The 19,402-nt window shown below is 42.3% G+C and overlaps 1 protein-coding gene across 5 annotated transcripts in view; it reads right to left on the bottom strand.

Annotated features, from left to right (window-relative positions):
- Window positions 1-14,060: 14,060 nt before the first annotated feature.
- LOC129811357 (ribosomal protein S6 kinase 2 alpha-like) overlaps window positions 14,061-19,402 on the bottom strand; it is a 110,598-nt gene continuing 105,256 nt past the window's right edge. For all 5 annotated transcript variants that reach the window (XM_055862595.1, XM_055862592.1, XM_055862594.1 and 2 more), the window contains one exon: window positions 14,061-18,447. In XM_055862595.1, coding sequence (XP_055718570.1) covers window positions 18,325-18,447 — 123 coding nt within the window. In that variant the 3' untranslated portion in view covers window positions 14,061-18,324. The remainder of the gene's footprint in view (window positions 18,448-19,402) is intronic.

The raw sequence follows: 19,402 nt of genomic DNA, 5'->3' as shown, positions 1-19,402 counted from the left end.
AGAATATAGAGCATGTAGAGAATATAGAGCATGTAGAGAATATAGAGCATGTAGAGAATATAGAGCATGTAGAGAATATAGAGGATATAGAGCATGTAGAGGATATAGAGCATGTAGAGAATATAGAGCATGTAGAGGATATAGAGCATGTAGAGAATATAGAGCATGTAGAGAATATAGAGGATATAGAGCATGTAGAGAATATAGAGCATATAGAGCACCCAACCATGTGAAGACAAGACAAGAACGGCGAGGCTGAATGGTGTCCTCACTAATAGAAGACACGTCACACCTCTAGATTCCTGTGATCTTGTGGTGATGAGGGATGTGTTTGGGAGATGTGATTACTTTCGTCCACATCCATGCTGTCAGTGATTGCACTAAACAACAGAAGAAGTAAAGCAGGAAGAGGAGGAAGGGTCGTACCGTAGAATACGTAACAACCAGTGCGCCTTTATCAATACATCTGTCAACTCAGAGCACCTAAGGGGCGTACCCACAAAGCGTGTCAGAATAGGAAAGCTGATCTATATAATTGTATTCATTATGATCTAAAAAAAGGCCAAACTGATCCCTGATCAGCACTCTGAGACGCTTTGTTATTAATAATGGGCCCAGATCTAGAACAACGTTCAGAGACCGACATCCTGTTAGCTGCTGTTGTACGTTAAAACACACACTACTACATAAGCTACTCAGACCTGTGTTTAAATACTATCAGGTATTTCAATTATTTTTCAAAACATTTCAAACAAGTATTTTGAGGCTACTGTTGTGTACATGAGACAGATTAAGCGGTAGCCATGGTTATTTTGACCTTAGGTATCTAATGGAGGCTTTCTGTTGTTGGTTCCATTTGCTGCCACCATAGCTGTCTAGACAATTATTGACCAGATGCTTTCAGTCATGCCAGGCTAGGTGGAAAGAACACAACAAGTTAAGAGAGACATCGATCTGGGGTGGAGGTACATAAAGTATTGGTTCATAGTGGTAGTGAGGGTGGGAGCGAGAGTGTTACTTTAAATAGCCGCTTTTAAAAGCTACTACCTTGGATGAGTAACGTTAGTGGCAATTAACTGAGCATGATTGGGTGGGTGGAAATGGGAGATGGTGCTCACTCAGCCATGGTTTTTATCTCCGGATCTGCATGACATCAGAAACTATCAACTGCTGCTACCGCTACTGCTCTTACTTGAACGAGAGCGAAAGAGCGAGAGAAAGAAAGAGAGGGAAAAAAAGAGAAAGGAAGTTAGAGAGAAAGAAAGAGAGGGAAAGAAAGAGAGAGAGAGAGGTAGAGAAAGCAGGAACGAGAGAGAGAAAGAGAGAGGTAGAGAAAGCAGGAAAGAGAGAGAGAAAGAGAGGTAGAGAAAGCGGGAAAGAGAGAGAGAAAGAGAGAGGCAGAGAAAGCGGGAAAGAGAGAGAGAAAGAGAGAGGTAGACAAAGCGGGAAAGAGAGAGAGAAAGAGAGAGGTAGAGAAAGCGGGAAAGAGAGAGAGAAAGAGAGAGGTAGAGAAAGTGGGAAAGAGAGAGAGAAAGAGAGAGGTAGAGAAAGCGGGAAAGAGAGAGAGAAAGAGGGCTAGAGGCTAAAGGAGGGCTTGTGTGGTTTTGGGAGTGAGTGATGTTAGGATTAACTGGGGTTGGTTGGAGGGTTTTGGGAGTGAGGATTAACTGGGGTTGGTTGGAGGGTTTTGGGAGTGAGTGATGTTAGGATTAACTGGGGTTGGTTGGAGGGTTTTGGGAGTGAGTGATGTTAGGATTAACTGGGGTTGGTTGGAGGGTTTTGGGAGTGAGTGATGTTAGGATTAACTGGGGTTGGTTGGAGGGTTTTGGGAGTGAGTGATGTTAGGATTAACTGGGGTTGGTTGGTGGGTTTTGGGAGTGAGTGATGTTAGGATTAACTGGGGTTGGTTGGTGGGTTTTGGGAGTGAGTGATGTTAGGATTAACTGGGGTTGGTTGGAGGGTTTTGGGAGTGAGTGATGTTAGGATTAACTGGGGTTGGTTGGAGGGTTTTGGGAGTGAGTGATGTTAGGATTAACTGGGGTTGGTTGGTGGGTTTTGGGAGTGAGTGATGTTAGGATTAACTGGGGTTGGTTGGTGGGTTTTGGGAGTGAGTGATGTTAGGATTAACTGGGGTTGGTTGGAGGGTTTTGGGAGTGAGTGATGTTAGGATTAACTGGGGTTGGTTGGAGGGTTTTGGGAGTGAGTGATGTTAGGATTAACTGGGGTTGGTTGGAGGGTTTTGGGAGTGAGTGATGTTAGGATTAACTGGGGTTGGTTGGAGGGTTTTGGGAGTGAGAGTGATGTTAGGATTAACTGGGGTTGGTTGGAGGGTTTTGGGAGTGAGTGATGTTAGGATTAACTGGGGTTGGTTGGTGGGTTTTGGGAGTGAGTGATGTTAGGATTAACTGGGGTTGGTTGGAGGGTTTTGGGAGTGAGTGATGTTAGGATTAACTGGGGTTGGTTGGAGGGTTTTGGGAGTGAGTGATGTTAGGATTAACTGGGGTTGGTTGGTGGGTTTGCGGTGCACATGCAATTCCATGTCAATTAGTTAAATAAAGGTAAAATAAAAATTATAATTCCAATTTCCCTTACTCAAACCCTGTCATCCTGTAGTTAGTTTAATGTTTGGGAAGCCACCAGTGGATGGTTGCACAACACAGTTAAAAGTAGCTTCTCATCTAACCCTCATCTAACCCATGTACAGGTTACACACACACACACACACACACACACACACACACACACACACACACACACACACACACACACACACACACACACACACACACACAGTGTGAATTAACGTTGGTTCAATGAAATTAGGTTAAACCAACATGGACTAGACGTTGAATTGACGTTTGTGCTCAGTGGGTGGACACTGCTACCATCAACAACAACGTGTCCATCCATGACTTAGTGTGTGAGCCAAGCAAAGCAGAGGGATACGTAATGTGGATCCTGTCCTGTTATGAAAGACTGGTGCACACACACACTAAACAAGGCTCTTGATAGGATAATTCGGAATGCATTACAGTATTACAAGGTCTCTCTCCCACACCTCTCTTCACTAAAACACAGTCCTGAAAGCCTGCTCTCAATCCCTTCTCCATCCCTCTAGCCATCCTTCCCTGTGCATACACAGACCCTCTGTCCCAGATTAGTTGAATCTCCTCTGCCTATCTTTGTTGGTGCTACTTGGATGGAGTGACTTAGCAGTTGCTGGATAGAGGGAATTGCATCATCATCATCATCATCAAATCAAAATCAAATCTTTATTGGTCACATACACATGGTTAGCAGATAATGCGAGTGTAGTGAAAAGCTTGTGCTTCTAGTTCCCGACAGTGCAGTAATATCTAAAAAGTAATCTAACAATTCCCCAACAACTACCTAATACACACAAATCTAAACAGGCGAATGAGAATATGTACATATAAGAATATGGATGAGCAATGTCCAAGCGGCATAGGCAAGGTGCAATAGATGGTATAAAATATGAGTAATGCATGATATGTAGACATTATATAAAGTGGCATTGTTTAAAGTGACTAGTGATTCATTTATTAAAGTGGCCAGTGAGTGGGTCTCAATGTAGGCAGCAGCCTCTCTGAGTTAGTGATTGCTGTTGAACAGTCTGATGGCCTTAAGATTGAAAACAGCTTCTATCTCTCGGTCCCAGCTTTGATGCACCTGTACTGACCTCGCCTTCTGGATGATAGCGGGGTGAACAGGCCACGGCTTGGGTGGTTGCTGTCCTCGATGATCTTTTTGGCCTTCCTGTGACATCGGGTGCTGTAGGTGTCATGGAGGGCAGGTAGTTTACCCCCAATGATGCGTTGTGCAGACCGCAACACCCTCTGGAGAGCCTTGCGGTTGAGGGCAGTGCAGTTGCCATACCAGGCTGTGATACAGCCCGACAGGATGCTCTCGATTGTGCGTCATAAGGTTTGATTGGGGAGAGAGGGCCACGGGTGAGGCAGGGACAGGGGACTCCATTGGCAGCTAGGGTGTATGGAATGCATGGTAGTGTCTTGGTAGTAAGATGTCACGTTGGTGGAAGGACTGGGTTGTATGAAGTTATTCAGTAATGGCTTGTTGCACCCATTACAATATCAGAAGCATGATACTTGGGGATACAATTTGTAGTAACATGCATCTGTATATTAAATAAGTGTTTGACCCCAATTGCTTCAAATAGGTCTAATAGGCCTTCCCATTTCCTTGTTGTACATGCTGGCTGCATCACAGTGAGCACAAGACACTTAAAAACATGTATTTTCTACCAAAAAAAAACGTATTTTGCTCATAGGGATATCATAGTGCCTGTGTGTACAGTTTCAGCGTATGGTCGACTTTGAAGGAGCTTTACTGGGCTGGGCTGCAGAGGAACTGGAGAGACAAATAACCTGCTGAGAGAGACAAATCACCTGCTGAGAGAGAAAGAGAGAGACAGAGAAGTCCATATTTTTCGTGCTTGTGTATGCAGTAATGCAACACTAACAAAAGCTTTTAAGAGGCACAATCAGAATTCAGCTCACATCAGCCAGAAAGAGCAATAAAAACCAACTGCATAAAACACCCATTAAAACCAGGTTGTTCAGTAGATACTAGATAGTACATACTGTACTGATATCAATTTTTTTTATGACGCTTTACTGTTTTGGAGTGAGAGGGGTTAGTGCTCTCTGCATCTCCAAGAACTGCTGTCCATACAGAGACAGAGAACTGCTGTCCACACAGAGATGGAGAACTGCTGTCCACACAGAGACGGAGAACTGCTGTCCACACAGAGACGGAGAACTGCTGTCCACACAGAGACAGGAGAACTGCTGTCCACACAGAGACAGGAGAACTGCTGTCCACACAGAGACAGAGAACTGCTGTCCACACAGAGACGGAGAACTGCTGTCCACACAGAGACGGAGAAATGCTGTCCACACAGAGACGGAGAACTGCTGTCCACACAGAGACAGGAGGAGTCAGAGGTAGCCTTCACTCTGCGTCTTAGGACTTTCAGACATGGTTACTCATCCGCAGGACAATTGACACTCCTGTCTCTATCTAGAGCTGCCTCTAAACCACTGCCTTGAAACCACACAGACTTGTGTTTAGTAGGCACATAACGGAAGAACATTTTCAAAAAATTGTGTGAAACAGGGAAGTACAATCTGTACATGCACAATAAGAAATGCTTGCTTTGTGTTCGGGGAGGAAAGGCCCTTCCCAAAACTGTTGCAACAAAGTTGGAAGCACAGAATGATCTGGAATATCATTGTATTCTGTAGTGTTAAGATTTCCCTTCACTGGAACTAAGGGGCCCGAAACCATGAATAATAGCCCCAGATCATTATTCCTCCTCCACCAAACTTTAGTTGGCAGTATGCATTGGGGCAAGTAGCGTTCTCCTGGCATTCGCCAAACCCAGATTCGTCCGTCGGACTGCCAGATGGTGAAGCGTGATTCATCACTCCAGAGAACGTGTTGCCACTGCTCCAGAGTCCAATGGCGGTTAGCTTTACACCACTCCAGCTGACGCTTGGCATTGCGAGTGGTGATCGTAGTCTTGTGGGCGGCTGTTCGGCCATAGAAACCCATTTCATGAATCTCCCGACAAAGTTATTTAGCTGAAGTGTTACATGCTTCAGCACTTGGCGTTCTGAGCTTGTTTGGCCTACCACTTCGCGGCTGAGCCGTTGTTGCTCCTATATGTTTCCTCGTCACAATAACAGCACTTACAGTAACGTTGGCTGGGGCAGCTCTAGCAGGACAGAAATTTGACAAACTGACTTGTTGGAAAAGTGGCATCCTGTGATGGTGCCACGTTGAATGTCACGGAGCTCTTCAGTAAGGCCATTCTACTGCCAATGATTGTCTATGGAGATTGCATGACTGTGTGCTCGATGTAAAATTGTAAAATATTAAGTATCAAAAGTAAGATTATAAATAATTTCAAATTCCTTACATTATTAACCTCCACAGGATCGGTGTCCCTAAACCAGGACGGTTGTTGCTCAATATGCAATAATGTGACAAGAAAACGTTGTATACAACAGCCAACTTCCCAGGACATAGACATGTCTTATATGGGCAGAAAGCTTAAATTCTTGTTAATCTAACTGCACTGTCCAATTTACAGTAGCTATTACAGAAAAAAATACCATGCTATTGTTTGAGGATTATGCACAACAAAACACTTGTATCACTGCAACTGGTTTGATACATTCACCTCTGAAGGTAAATAATGTACTTACATTCAGTGATCTTTCTCTGATTTGTCACCCTGAGGGTCCCAGAGATAAAATGTAGCATCGTTTTATATTCAAATGTAGGAACTGGGTTCTATGTTTTGAGCCCATTGCTGTCTCTGGCTCCACCCCCAGCCATCTAGATGTGTGAAGGTTTGTGTATTTTCTGTAGGGAAGCTAATGATCCACCATGTATGACATTCCTGGGAGTGTTTACCCTTAACATTTGTATTACCATAGCAGTACTTGAAAATGTATAAATTGACCAATTCGGCACATTTGGACAAACTCTGGGCAGACTTGATGCAAAGTCTTGGGTGGTGATCAGTCTGAAACTTTGCACACACACTGCAGCCATCTTGTGGACAAAACCCAAATTACACCTATGATCCTATCTTAATGTATGGCCTTTCTCTTGCATTTCAAAGATGGAACAAAAAAATAATACAATACAAAAAAAACATGCATTTCTATTTATCTTTTACCAGATCTAATGTGTTATATTCTCCTACATTTATATTGTGTTATTGACTGTATGCTTGTTTATTCCATGTGTAACTCCGTGTTGTTGTTTGTGTCGCACTGCTTTGCTTTATCTTGGCCTTGTCGCATTTGTAAATGAGAACTCGTTCTTAACTGGCCTACCTGGTTAAATAAAGGTGAAATAAAACAAATACATTAATTTCCATCAACTTCAAAGTGTTTCCTTTCAAATGGAATCAAGAATATGCATATCCTTGCTTCAGGTCCTGAGCTACAGGCAGTTAGATTTGGGTATGTCATTTTAGGTGAAAAAAAAAAAGGGGTCCGATCTCGATTAAGCAAACCAGACGCCACAATTTCTTGTTTTTTTATATTTACAGATAGCCAAGGGCACTCTCCAACACTCAGACATAATTTACAAATGAAGCATTCGTGTTTAGTGAGTCTGCCAGATCAGAGGCAGTAGAGATGACCAGGGATGTTCTCTTGATAAGTGTGTGAGTTGGACCATTTTCCTGTCCTGCTAAGCATTCAAAATGTAACGAGTACTTTTCGGGGTCAAGGAAAAATGTATGGAGTTAAAAGTATATTATTTTCTTTAGGAATGTAGCGTAGTAAAAGTCAAAAATATAAATAGTAAAGTACAGCACAGATATCCGCAAAAAAACGACTTAATACTGTAAAGTATTTTTACTTAAGTACTTTAAGTGTGGTTAAAGTGGAACTCCAGTTTCCTTTAACACCTGATTCACTTAAAAGGCACATCTCAATAGGTGGTCCAGGTACAGTGTCTTCAGAAAGTAGTCATACTGTACCCCTCGACTTATTCCACATTTTGTGTTACACTGATTTCAAAATGGATTTAATATATGTTTTTCCTCACTCATCTACACACAATACTCCATAATGACAAAGTGAAAACATGTTTTTAGAAATGTTTGCACATTTATTGAAAAATAAATACAGAACTCAAATTCACGTAAGTATTCACACACCTGATTCAATCGGTTAGAATCACCATTGGCAGTGATTACAGCTGTGAGTCTTTCTGGGTAAGTCTTGGCCATGATTCCAACCTGAGTTAAGAACGCGTAAATGGAACGTTATTCCCTTTTTATGCACTATTCTCTCTATGCGTATTCTGACTAATTTAAGCATGTTATTCACCTGCTATTCGTTCTGGGTGGAGATCGAAGAAATGAAGGTGTGGCAGAGGTGTGTCTGCAGATACGCCATATTCTGACATTGACTTAATTCCACCACCTTTACGTGAGAGTAAACCATGAATAACCATTAATTATTTACACCTGGATAAGAGCTATTAAGAAGAGCTGGGTGAATGAGTAATCCGTTTGGATAAAGGAATTATAAATATAAATTACACTTGTTTAGATATATTTTACCTCACAATCACTGGAGACGAATGTGAAACCACTCATATGGCAGCAAACTGAAGCGTATCAACTCGCCCACAGTAAAAATAAAAAAAAGTGAAAGATTATGCAGAATTTAAATTGTAATGTCTTTTAATTTGCAGGGATGGGCACTCTCTAATGTCTTAATTATAGGCTACCCCGACTGTCTCCGTTTCCTATTTCTATCAAGTTAAATATTTGTCACTTTCAGTATCGTCCGCCAGTAGGCCTAATAACCACACATATTCAACTGCCAATTTACTGTTACTTCCCTTCAGTTGGTATAACCTACATTATCATTCCATTCAAGTACATTGTTTCATTTACCTTAATTTGCTTCCTCTGTAAACACTGTCGCGGCCATGTGGTTGTTGATGAGGATCATTAGTAAGTTAACAGTTGAGAATATAAAAAATATAAAAAACATGTAGGCTAAAGAAATCGTTATGGTGCTGAGCGCAGACCAAGCCGTGACAGTTTGAACCCGACGCATGGCGCAATATTGGACCTTGTCGTCACACAGTTCCATAATTAGTGCAGGCAATAGATGAGGGTATAGCCTACTATTGTACACTATTCTCCCTATTATAATTATATGTACACTAATCTTCCAAAATGACCATGGGTTAAAGAACTGAATGTGGACATTTTCAGAATGAATCAAACCACTGTGTTTTGATTAATCAATATATGTGTGTAAAGACTCACCAGATGTTTTTGTATTCTTTAATGATTCATACTTTCCAAATCATAAAATGGGCCTAAATCCACAAGAATCTACCAGTTGGTGCCGAAACAGAGACGAATATGCATATATTTAGATGGCTTTCTTGCATAGATCCCTATTTTCGGGAACCTGTTCTCTCCATATATTCTACTCTGTCAACAAAATTCAAATCAAAAAAGGTACACCGTATTTAAAGGAGAGGCCTAAGATAAATGTACTGAAAACCCCATCTAATGAAAACTCCATGACAAAATCCGTTGGCCAGCAAGTGGGAGGGTTTTCAGCAGTTGAAGTACATTTATTCAGCACACGCAAGAGAACCATGCCTGCAAAGCCCTCAACATCATAAGGTAAGTCTGAATACCAACTACTGAGAAGTGTGTAGGAAAGGTGTGCTTAAGACGTAATATCCTAAATCGGAATAGGGCCCCAAGAGCTTGCACACCTCAATTTGACAACATTTGCCCATTATTCTTTTCAAAATTCTTCGAGCTTCGTCAAGTTGGTTGTTAATCATTGTTCAACAGCCATTTAAGTCTTGCCATAGATTTTCAAGTTGATTTAAGTCAAAACTAACTAGGCCACTCAGGAGCTTTCAATGTCATCTTGTTAAGCATCTCCAGTGTATATTTGGCCTTGTATTTCAGGTTATTGTCCTGCTGAAAGGTGAATGTCTCCCAGTGTCTGTTGGAAAGCAGACAACCAGGTTTTCCTCTAGGATTTTGCCTGTGGTTAGCTCTACACTTTTTTTATAATAAAAAAATAATAATTCCCTAGTCCTTGCCGATGAAAAGCATAACATGATGCAGGCCACCACCATGCTTGGAAACACGAAGTGGTACTTAGTGATGTGTTGTAATTGCCCAAAACATAACACTTGTATTCAGGACAAAGTTAATTTCTTTGCCACATTTTTTGCAGGTTGACTTTAGTGCCTTACTGCAAACAGGATGCATGTTTCAGAATATTTGTATTTTGTTACAGAATTCCTTCTTTTCACTCTGTCATTTAGGTTAGTATTGTGGAGGAACTACAATGTTGTTGATCCATCCTCAGTTGTTTTCACAGCTTTTAAACTCTAACTGTTTTAAAGTCGACATTGGCCTCATGGTGAAAGCCCTGAGAAGTTTCCTTCCTCTCCGGTAACCGAGTTAGAAAGGACACCTGTATCTTTGTAGTGAATTGGTGTATTGATACACCATCCAAAGTGTAATTAATAACTTTACCATGCTGAAAGGGATATTCAATATCTGCTTTTTGTTTTATTTTTACCCATCTACTAATATGTGCCCTTCTTTGCGAGGCATTGGAAAACCTCCCTGGTCTTTGTGGTTGAATCTGTGTTTGAAATTCACTCCTTGACTGAGGAACCTCACAGATAATTGTGTGTGTGGGGTATAGAGATGAGGTAGTCATAAAAAAAAAAAAAAGTAACACACTTATTACACACAGAGTGAAACCATGCAACTTGTGACTTAAGCACATTTTTACTCCTGAACTTATTTAGGTTTGCTATAAAAGGGTGAATACTTGACTCAAGACATTTCAGCTTTTCATTTTTTATTAATTTGTAAACATTTCTAAAAACACAATTCCACATTGACATAATCTCAATTTAATAAATTTAAAATTCAGGCATTAAGACAACAAAGTTCGAAAAAATTCAAGGGGTGTGAATACTTTCTGAAGGCACTGTATATCATGACATAGCACAAGTGGAGACGTGGTTTGAAGTCAGATACAAATCTGATTCCTAACCATCTGAACAGTCAAATCGGATTTATTTGCCCTGAAGTGGTTTTTAGACTGTTTGGCAAATCTTGCCGCTTGCTAGCTGCTCAGTTGACAGTTTGACAATAACATGTGGTAGTTAACTAGTTTGTTAATTGTTTACAAACAAATTAGTGAATGTGCTAGAAAGCTAAACAGCTGACGTAAACTCACTCACTTTTGTACATTGTCTTGGTCCGTACAATTGACCTTATTTTAGCGCCCAAAAAACGTAATACTTCCAGATCAACTGTAATGTCAATACCATTGGTAAAGCACAATTTCTCCCCTTTCCAACAAAATCCACGCCGAGACCTCCACGCTGCCCGTTTCTGCATGATTCAAGAAGGCAATGAGCTCCGTCGGGTCTTTTTAAAAATTGCGGGTGGGGAAACTAAACTAATGTGTGGTAGTGAGGAGAGATGTCGTGAGGAAACTGCTTTTTTCCCCCACTCGATCTGTCCAACTTATCACCTCTAAAATGTTAATAAAACACTATATAAAGAGTTTATATAATTTCATTACATACCTAATTGAAGGTCTGTCGAATATGAATCGGGTTTTTAGGGCGGTGCTAAAGTGATCTTCAGAAGTGGCTTTTGAGAGTCATGATCGCTTGTAGTGATGACTCAGAATGACTAGGTATCCCCCTTACCCCCATCACTGTCCATTTCTTGTTTTTAAACGATGAGAGAAGTGCTACACCTGGTGGAGAGAGAATGTAAGACAGAAATAGTTGCTTTGTGCGCGCTGTACGTTACGGCATGACACATCACGATGTAACGGAGGGCCAGTTTTCAACTTTTCTCCAATACTATAGAGCCATTACCATGTCGATCAACGCTTGAATAGGAACGTAGTTCACACCCCCGATCTTTAAGTCAACACAGTCGCTACAGTCCCATTAGTTTTCTTTGCAGACTCGTTTGAATGTCGCGGTTGCGCACATTTGTACGGAATGGGGTGAGTTTACGCTAGCTAGCGGACTGCTGTGGCTGGTTAGCTAGCTGACTGCCGTGGCTAGCCAAAAAGGACTCATTGATCCTTTAACATACTTTTTTTTTTTTCTTACCCTATAATTTTGAACATTCAAAGCAACTAGGAAACTTCCATGGCAGGCGTTGTCACCTTAACTTGCTACATAACTTCTGAGTGATAGGAAGCACCACAACCAATCAGCCTACATCACTGCACACACACACATTGTTACTATGACAACAAGCATAGCGTTGTCAGCAAATGACTGCTGTCTGAACACACATCTGATTTGGTCACTTGTAACTTGCTGTTTAGACAGTCAGTAGTTCAAAACGGATTTTGAGCATTGAGGCCTGCAGTGAGAACGAGGCTTTAGAGACTTACCCAGAAAGACTCACATCGGTAATCGCTGCCAAAGGTGATTCTAACATGTATTGACTCAGGTGTGAATACTTTTAATTTCCAATACATTTGCAAAGAAATTCTAAAACATGTTTTCACTTTGTCATTATGGGGTATTGTGTGTAGATGGTTGAGAGAAAAACAATTTAATCAATTCTGAATGAACACAAAATGTGGATTAAGTCAAGGGGTATGAACACTTTCAGTAATATGGCCTAATTCACACACCTATCAATATAACATTATCATCCCTACTGCCTCAGTGTTGGAGAATGCCCGTCTGTCCGTAAATTTAAAAAACAAGAAAATTGTGCCATCTGGTTTGCTTAATATAGGAAATGTGATGCATAGCATGTACTCTATACTTTCACCAAAGTTGGACAATGTAGTACTTTCTCACACCACTGCTCTTGACTAGAGCCCTAGAGCCCTGTTCCAAAGTAGTGCACTAAATAGGGAATAGGGTGCTCTTTGGGAGGAAGTCCAGAAAGTCTTTCAGAGAGGAGACCAATTTAATGTAACGGGAGCCTCCGCTCTGTCTCGAACAGACAGGACAGATGATGATGTCTTCTCTCCATCCTCTGAACTGTTCAGATGCACGTACTGTAATCAATACCGGGAACCTGTAGTTACCAGTTGGGCTCAGTCAGTGTGTGTGTGTGGGAGGCTAGAGAGAGCATAATTTTACTGCGGTGTGAAGTGCACTGACGGGATGTGTCAGAGGGAGACAGTTGTTCTATTTGATGTTGAACAGAATAAAGTATTGTGTAGTTGTTTATATACACGTTACGAGTTTATGTAATTGTACAGAAGCATGTGCAAGAGGAAGCAGTCAATTATGTGGAGATATTAAACTCTTGTCTAGGTGAGACTGTGTGTTTCACTCTGTTTCAGGTGTGTGTGTTCAGGACATTAATGTGTTATATAGCAGAATGGCATGGTGCAGTAGAGGATGGTGTTACTATGCCCGAAGCTACCTTTAGACACCTGGGAGAGTGTGTGTGTCTGCAGCAGAGGTCCATTACAGGCGCTGGTCTGAGTGCATTTGAGGACCTTGGGGAGGCGGGGAGGACATGAAAGAGTACTCTGCTGTGTTTGCGCCGCAGACAGGCAGTGAGATGCAGTGTTTTTCTGCTTGCATAGCACACCTGCACTGTTGTTTAAAAAAGGACTACTCTTGTCAATCAACACAGGATCTAGAACACTAGACCCCCCCCCCCCCAAACATCGGACACCCCCTAACTAAATCACCTCGAGATCGACATTTAAATGGACTGGAAACTAACGGCACATTTCACGACAGATACCATTCTAGCAAGCTGACCACCGATTTTCATTGCAATTTAAGTTGAGAGTTTTCAAAAAAGTTACACACACACACTTTGTGGAACACGCTGTATATTGTAAAATTCGACTGCGCGACAGACCCCACGTCATTTAATATCACATTTTTTTACCTCTGAAATATAGATAACGGATTTCAGGCAACAATTTTTTTTTTACCAGAAGGCTAGCCAACTATCCAGTAAATACTTCGCATTTCAAGGTCGTCTTTTTTAACAAAATAGTAAGGTGGCCAATAATTGGGGACCATATGCTGATAATACAGGACTTTTTTTGTTATTGGGTAAACCGATTATCAAAAAGCTGACAGCATATTTGACATTTCAGTGAAAATGCTACTAATTGCTAACCCGTTAGCTAACATTTTTACGACACCAATAATTACAAAAACATTGATGGCTTGATCACAAGATAACACTGTTGAAGGTAATATATTTCTTAAACGCTGTTGAATATGCCAATAATACGGGGTGCTATGCTAAAGGGGTTAGTCCATGAAAATTGTATAAAACCCTACAGACACAAGCATATGGGACCACGTACAAGTCCCATTTGAAAGGATTTTGCAAAAACCCTTTCCCACAGTATTTGCAATGTTGGTTGTATCCAAGACGTGCTGTTTTTATCATATTATTAAAGTCCACGTACCTGCACATACGACAGAAAATGTTAAAGCTGACACAGAGCAGTCTTCGATCAGCGCAGAGAAAAGTGTTTTAATAGATAGGCATCTCATCAGAACTCCCTATAGGCCTGAATCGCCACTGCTGCAATGGCAGAAGAGGGTGAACTACCCCCATCCCACATGGAAAACCAGGAAGGAAGGCAATACAAAGCAAGAGGAACAAACACATAGAATAGTTCCATACCAATGAAAGCTCCCACTTCAGGGTCCAAACACACTGGTCGTGGCAACAACAACAAAAAACGATGGCAGCAAAGATGTCATTTCATTGGTTCTAGATGGCAGAATCATGGGACGTGTCGGAGTTAGGTTGCAATTCATTGGTGAATCGTGTTTTTGCCACGAGAAGTGTTTATGGACCCTTATAAGGAAAGGTACAACAAAATAGAACAGACAAAAGGAGGTAAATATCATAGTAAATTAAACATTTAATCCCAACCTTAGTAGCTCGTTCTGCCGTTGAACAAGGCAGTTATAACCCACTGTTCCCCGGTAGGCTGTGATTTTAAATAAGAATTTGTTCTTATTAACTGACTTGCCTAGTTAAATAAAGGTTAAATAAAACAATTAAAACGCTATAAAGAACTTGATTTAAAAAAAATAATAAACATAACTATGTATTCCACTTGATTTGAGATGAAAGGGGTTTTCATTCTTGGCAACTGTAGCAATGTCACTGTGCTACTATAGCAGAAGGGTTACTGTTACTACGAGGAGCCCCAGTGGGCGGGAACTGTTATTTCTTATTTTAGTCAAATGTTCCTTTCTTCATCTTGATCTGTTTCTTCTTAATAATGCGTTTCCCCATAGAAAGAGTTATCCCAACCTTTCTACAGATATGCATCACATATCTAAGACTAAAGATCCAAGCCTACACAAACTTACAGGCTCTTTATGCTGTAGGCGCAGGGGCCAGTTTCCCGGACAAGTCCTAGACTAAAAAGCATGTTCAATGCAGATACTGTGTCTAGGAATTCGGCCCTTAAGGAATTTAAAAGCTACCAAAAAAAAAAAAAAAAAAAACTTAGCCACGCAAACGTGTACTATCCCATAGGAACCTCTAGTCAAGAAAGACGTTGTTGTGACCTATACTGTACTAGAGTCCACGGCCCGTATCCACAATGCGTCTCAGAGTAGGAGTGCGGATCCAGGATCAGTTGTGTCTGTTAGATAGCTGTGTCTGTATAGAATAAGATACGGACAGATCCTAGATCGGCACTTCTACTCAGACAATGTCAAACTGAACAGGAGACAGAAAGGACCTGTGGACATTTACTTTATGTCCTGATTAAGACCAACAGACAGGCCAATCAAATCAGAAAATAACAAAAAAATATTCCTGTCAAGGATTGTCTAAGTAAAATTTAAAAATATATACTTTACAGAGACCTTAAAGACATGCTCGGGTACTTTGGCGACTAGTAAGTATTTTTTAATCCTCCCGCTTTGGGCTGGATGTGTCAATGTGTAGTTCATACATGTATAATCTATGAGCAGAATTACGGTCTTACCTCAATTAGCCACGAAATCCCGAGTTTGAAAGCGACAGTTTTCTGGAAGCTGTGCAGCACCATTTTCCCTACATTTACCTGCACGTGGGCCAGCCCCCTATTAATTTGAGTTTCAGCCAATGAGCTTCAGCCCCTTACCATTTGACTGACAACTAGCAAGAAGCACACCCAGCAGAGCAAGAGAGAGAGAGAGCAATGACGTGGTAGGCAATTTTCGGGGACCATGTTTGGCTCGTGGGCGCTACTTTTCAGAACTACTGGTTAAAAAGTATACAAAAGTACCGGAGAATATCTTTATGGGAGAGAGTGCATTTGAGTGCTCAGCAAAATCGTTTTGACAATCACTCTCACCATACTTGACATTGAAACACAGAGAGAGAGGGGGGCTGTGGGAAAGAGTCCATCATGGACGCTCCAACAGTGTCCATCATGGACGCTCCAACAGTGTCCATCATGGACGCTCCAACAGTGTCCATCATGGACGCTCCAACAGTGTGTGTGCGTGTTCAACATGCCTTTCAACAACAAAAACAAATACAAGAAAGATGATTCAAAATACGCATATCCAAGAAGAAAACACAATGAAAATAAAGGGGGGAAAAAAGACTTCAACATTCCACCTTGTTAGTGGCATTACAGATATTATTTCTCTTCTTTTTTTTTCTTTTTTTTTTTTTTACAATAAACATATTTGGCCATATCTCAAATCTTTTCTTCTCAGAATCGGCAATGTCACCAAGAAAAGTGCAGATAAGAGAAGGACAAAGCAACATGACGCCACACTGCACCAGACCATGCAAACAACTTTCTGCACCCTTCCCTGGACTACACGCACTGCAAGTCATGCAATGGAGAGTGAGACATTCGGCCTAGAAAAAACATTAGCATTGACTACATTACCCACAATTCCTAGTTATTAAGGTATAGTCTCAAAAACGAGAGGCATTTATGGCAAAATGTTTTTTTTTTCTTTTAATGTTCATTCAAAATGTAGGAAAATGATAGTGATGGACTGTGATCTCGTTTTGTGCCATTGTCCCTTCCAGCTTTCAATGGTAAAACAGCAAAAACAAACAAATCGATTTGGCAAGCTGATCAATTGGAGAGAGAACGACACCAAACAGACAGACATGCAGAGAGTTAAGCGACAGCCAATCACAGCGATGCTGAGGGGAGATGAAGAGCCAATCAAAATGACCGCAAAACAAAAACACAACCGAAACATCCTCAATGGTCATCAACGTCCTCTGTGGTAGCAGGTTGTCTCACAAACTCTCACACACACACACACACACACCTCTTATCCAAAATATACTGCTAACAAATTTGCCATAACCTGCCCCTACCCCACTGCACCCTCATCCCCTACCATGTCTTGTTGCTTGTCCAGGTTGATTGACATCAAGTGACCATGCCCAGATGCCCATCCAAGAGGAAAGAGAAACTACTGATATCACTGGCAGGGGACTACAGCAGAGTAGTGATATCACTGGCAGGGGACTACAGCAGTGTAGTGATATCACTGGCAGGGGACTACAGCAGAGTAGTGATATCACTGGCAGGGAACTACAGCAGAGTAGTGATATCACTGGCAGGGGACTACAGTAGAGTAGTGATATCACTGGCAGGGGACTACAGTAGAGTAGTGACATCACTGGCAGGGGACTACAGTAGAGTAGTGACATCACTGGCAGGGGACTACAGTAGAGTAGTGACATCACTGGCAGGGGACTACAGCAGAGTAGTGATATCACTGGCAGGGGACTACAGCAGAGTAGTGATATCACTGGCAGGGGACTACAGTAGAGTAGTGATATCACTGGCAGGGGACTACAGCAGAGTAGTGATATCACTGGCAGGGGACTACAGCAGAGTAGTGATATCACTGGCAGGGCAGGGGACTACAGCACAGTAGTGATATCACTGGCAGGGCAGGGGACTACAGCAGAGTAGTGATATCACTGGCAGGGCAGGGGACTACAGCAGAGTAGTGATATCACTGGCAGGGGACTACAGTAGAGTAGTGACATCACTGGCAGGGGACTACAGCAGAGTAGTGACATCACTGGCAAGGGACTACAGCAGAGTAGTGACATCACTGGCAAGGGACTACAGCAGAGTAGTGATATCACTGGCAAGGGACTACAGCAGAGTAGTGATATCACTGGCAGGGCAGGGGACTACAGCAGAGTAGTGATATCACTGGCAGGGGACTACAGCAGAGTAGTGATATCACTGGCAGGGTACTACAGCAGAGTAGTGAAATTGTTGGCAGGGCAGGGGACTACAGCAGAGTAGTGAAATCGTTGGCAGGTGAAGGGACTATAGCAGAGTAGTGATATCGTTGGCAGAGGAAGGGACTACAGCAGAGTAGTGATATCGTTGGCAGAGGAAGGGACTACAGCAGAGTAGTGATATCGTTGGCAGAGGAAGGGACTACAGCAGAGTAGTGATATCGTTGGCAGAGGAAGGGACTACAGCAGAGTAGTGATATCGTTGGCAGAGGAAGGGACTACAGCAGAGTAGTGATATCGTTGGCAGAGGAAGGGACTACAGCAGAGTAGTGATATCGTTGGCAGAGGAAGGGACTACAGCAGAGTAGTGATATCACTGCCAGGGGAGGAGACGGCAGTAGAGTGATCAGTGGTCCTTGGCTGGTTAGATAGAGGGGATCTACTGGTCTCTTCAGTCCCGTGACTTGTTCCTGTACTGGCTGACGTTCTAGCTAGAGTCTGGGGGTGTTCATGGTCTCTCTCTGGTGGATCTACAGAGAGGTGGAGGGGAGCTTCTTGACACGTCGCTGGGCCAGGAAGGACGACTCGATGGACTTGAGCTCCGGGGTGGGCTGGGAGCTCTTCAAGGCAGAGTAGGTGGCAGCCATCGCCCCCTGTGGGAAGAGAAGAGGTAGTGCAATGTTAAGACAACAGTTGAGGACAAATATAGTTGCAGCAATTAAAAAGTTAGGTCACATAGTGCTATTGGCAGAACAATTGACAATGCGTGTGCAACATGGCGCTCTAATGCCAACTTTTCGGAGTCCACCAGAAATACACGACATGGCTAACAGTATGTTTGGCATGTGCTCGTCGAACATCACATTACAAAATCATGGGTATTAATATGGAGTTGGTCCCTCCTTTGCAGCTATAACAGCCTCCAATCTTCTGGGAAGGCTTTCCACTAGATGTTGGAACATTGCTGCAGGGACTTGCTTCCATTCAGCAACATGAGCATTAGTAAGGTCAGGCACTGATGTTGGGAGATTAGACCTGGCTCGCAGTCGGATTTCAAATTCATTCCAAAGGTGTTCGATTGGGTTGAGATCAGGGCTCTGTGCATGCCAGTAAAGTTCTTCCACACCGATCTTGACAAACCATTTCTGTATGGACCTTGCTTTGTGCACAGGGGTATTGTCATGCTGAAACAGGAAAAGGCCTTCCCAAACTGTTGCCACAAAGTTGGAAGCACAGAATCGTCTAGAATTGTATGATGTAACGTTAAGATTTCCCTTCACTGGAACTAAGGGGCCTAGCCCGAACCATGAAAAACAGCCCCAGACCATTATTCCTCCTTCACCAAACTTTACAGGTGGCACTATGCATTGGGGAAGGTAGCGTTCTCCTGGCATCCGCCAAACCCAGATTCGTCCATCAGACTGCCAGATGGGGAAGTGTGATTCATCACTCCAGAGAACGTGTTTCCACTGCGCCAGGGTCCAATGGCAGCGAGCTTTACACCACTCCAGCCGACGCTTGGCATTGCGCATGGTGATCTTAGGCTTGTGTGCGGCTGCTCAGCCATGGGAAGCACAGCTGAGCATAAATTGAAATCATTTTATTTAT

This window comes from Salvelinus fontinalis, chromosome 15 (genome assembly GCF_029448725.1).
Source record: "Salvelinus fontinalis isolate EN_2023a chromosome 15, ASM2944872v1, whole genome shotgun sequence".
Taxonomy (NCBI): Eukaryota; Metazoa; Chordata; class Actinopteri; order Salmoniformes; family Salmonidae; genus Salvelinus; species Salvelinus fontinalis.
This window is presented reverse-complemented; position numbering and strand designations above follow the sequence as displayed.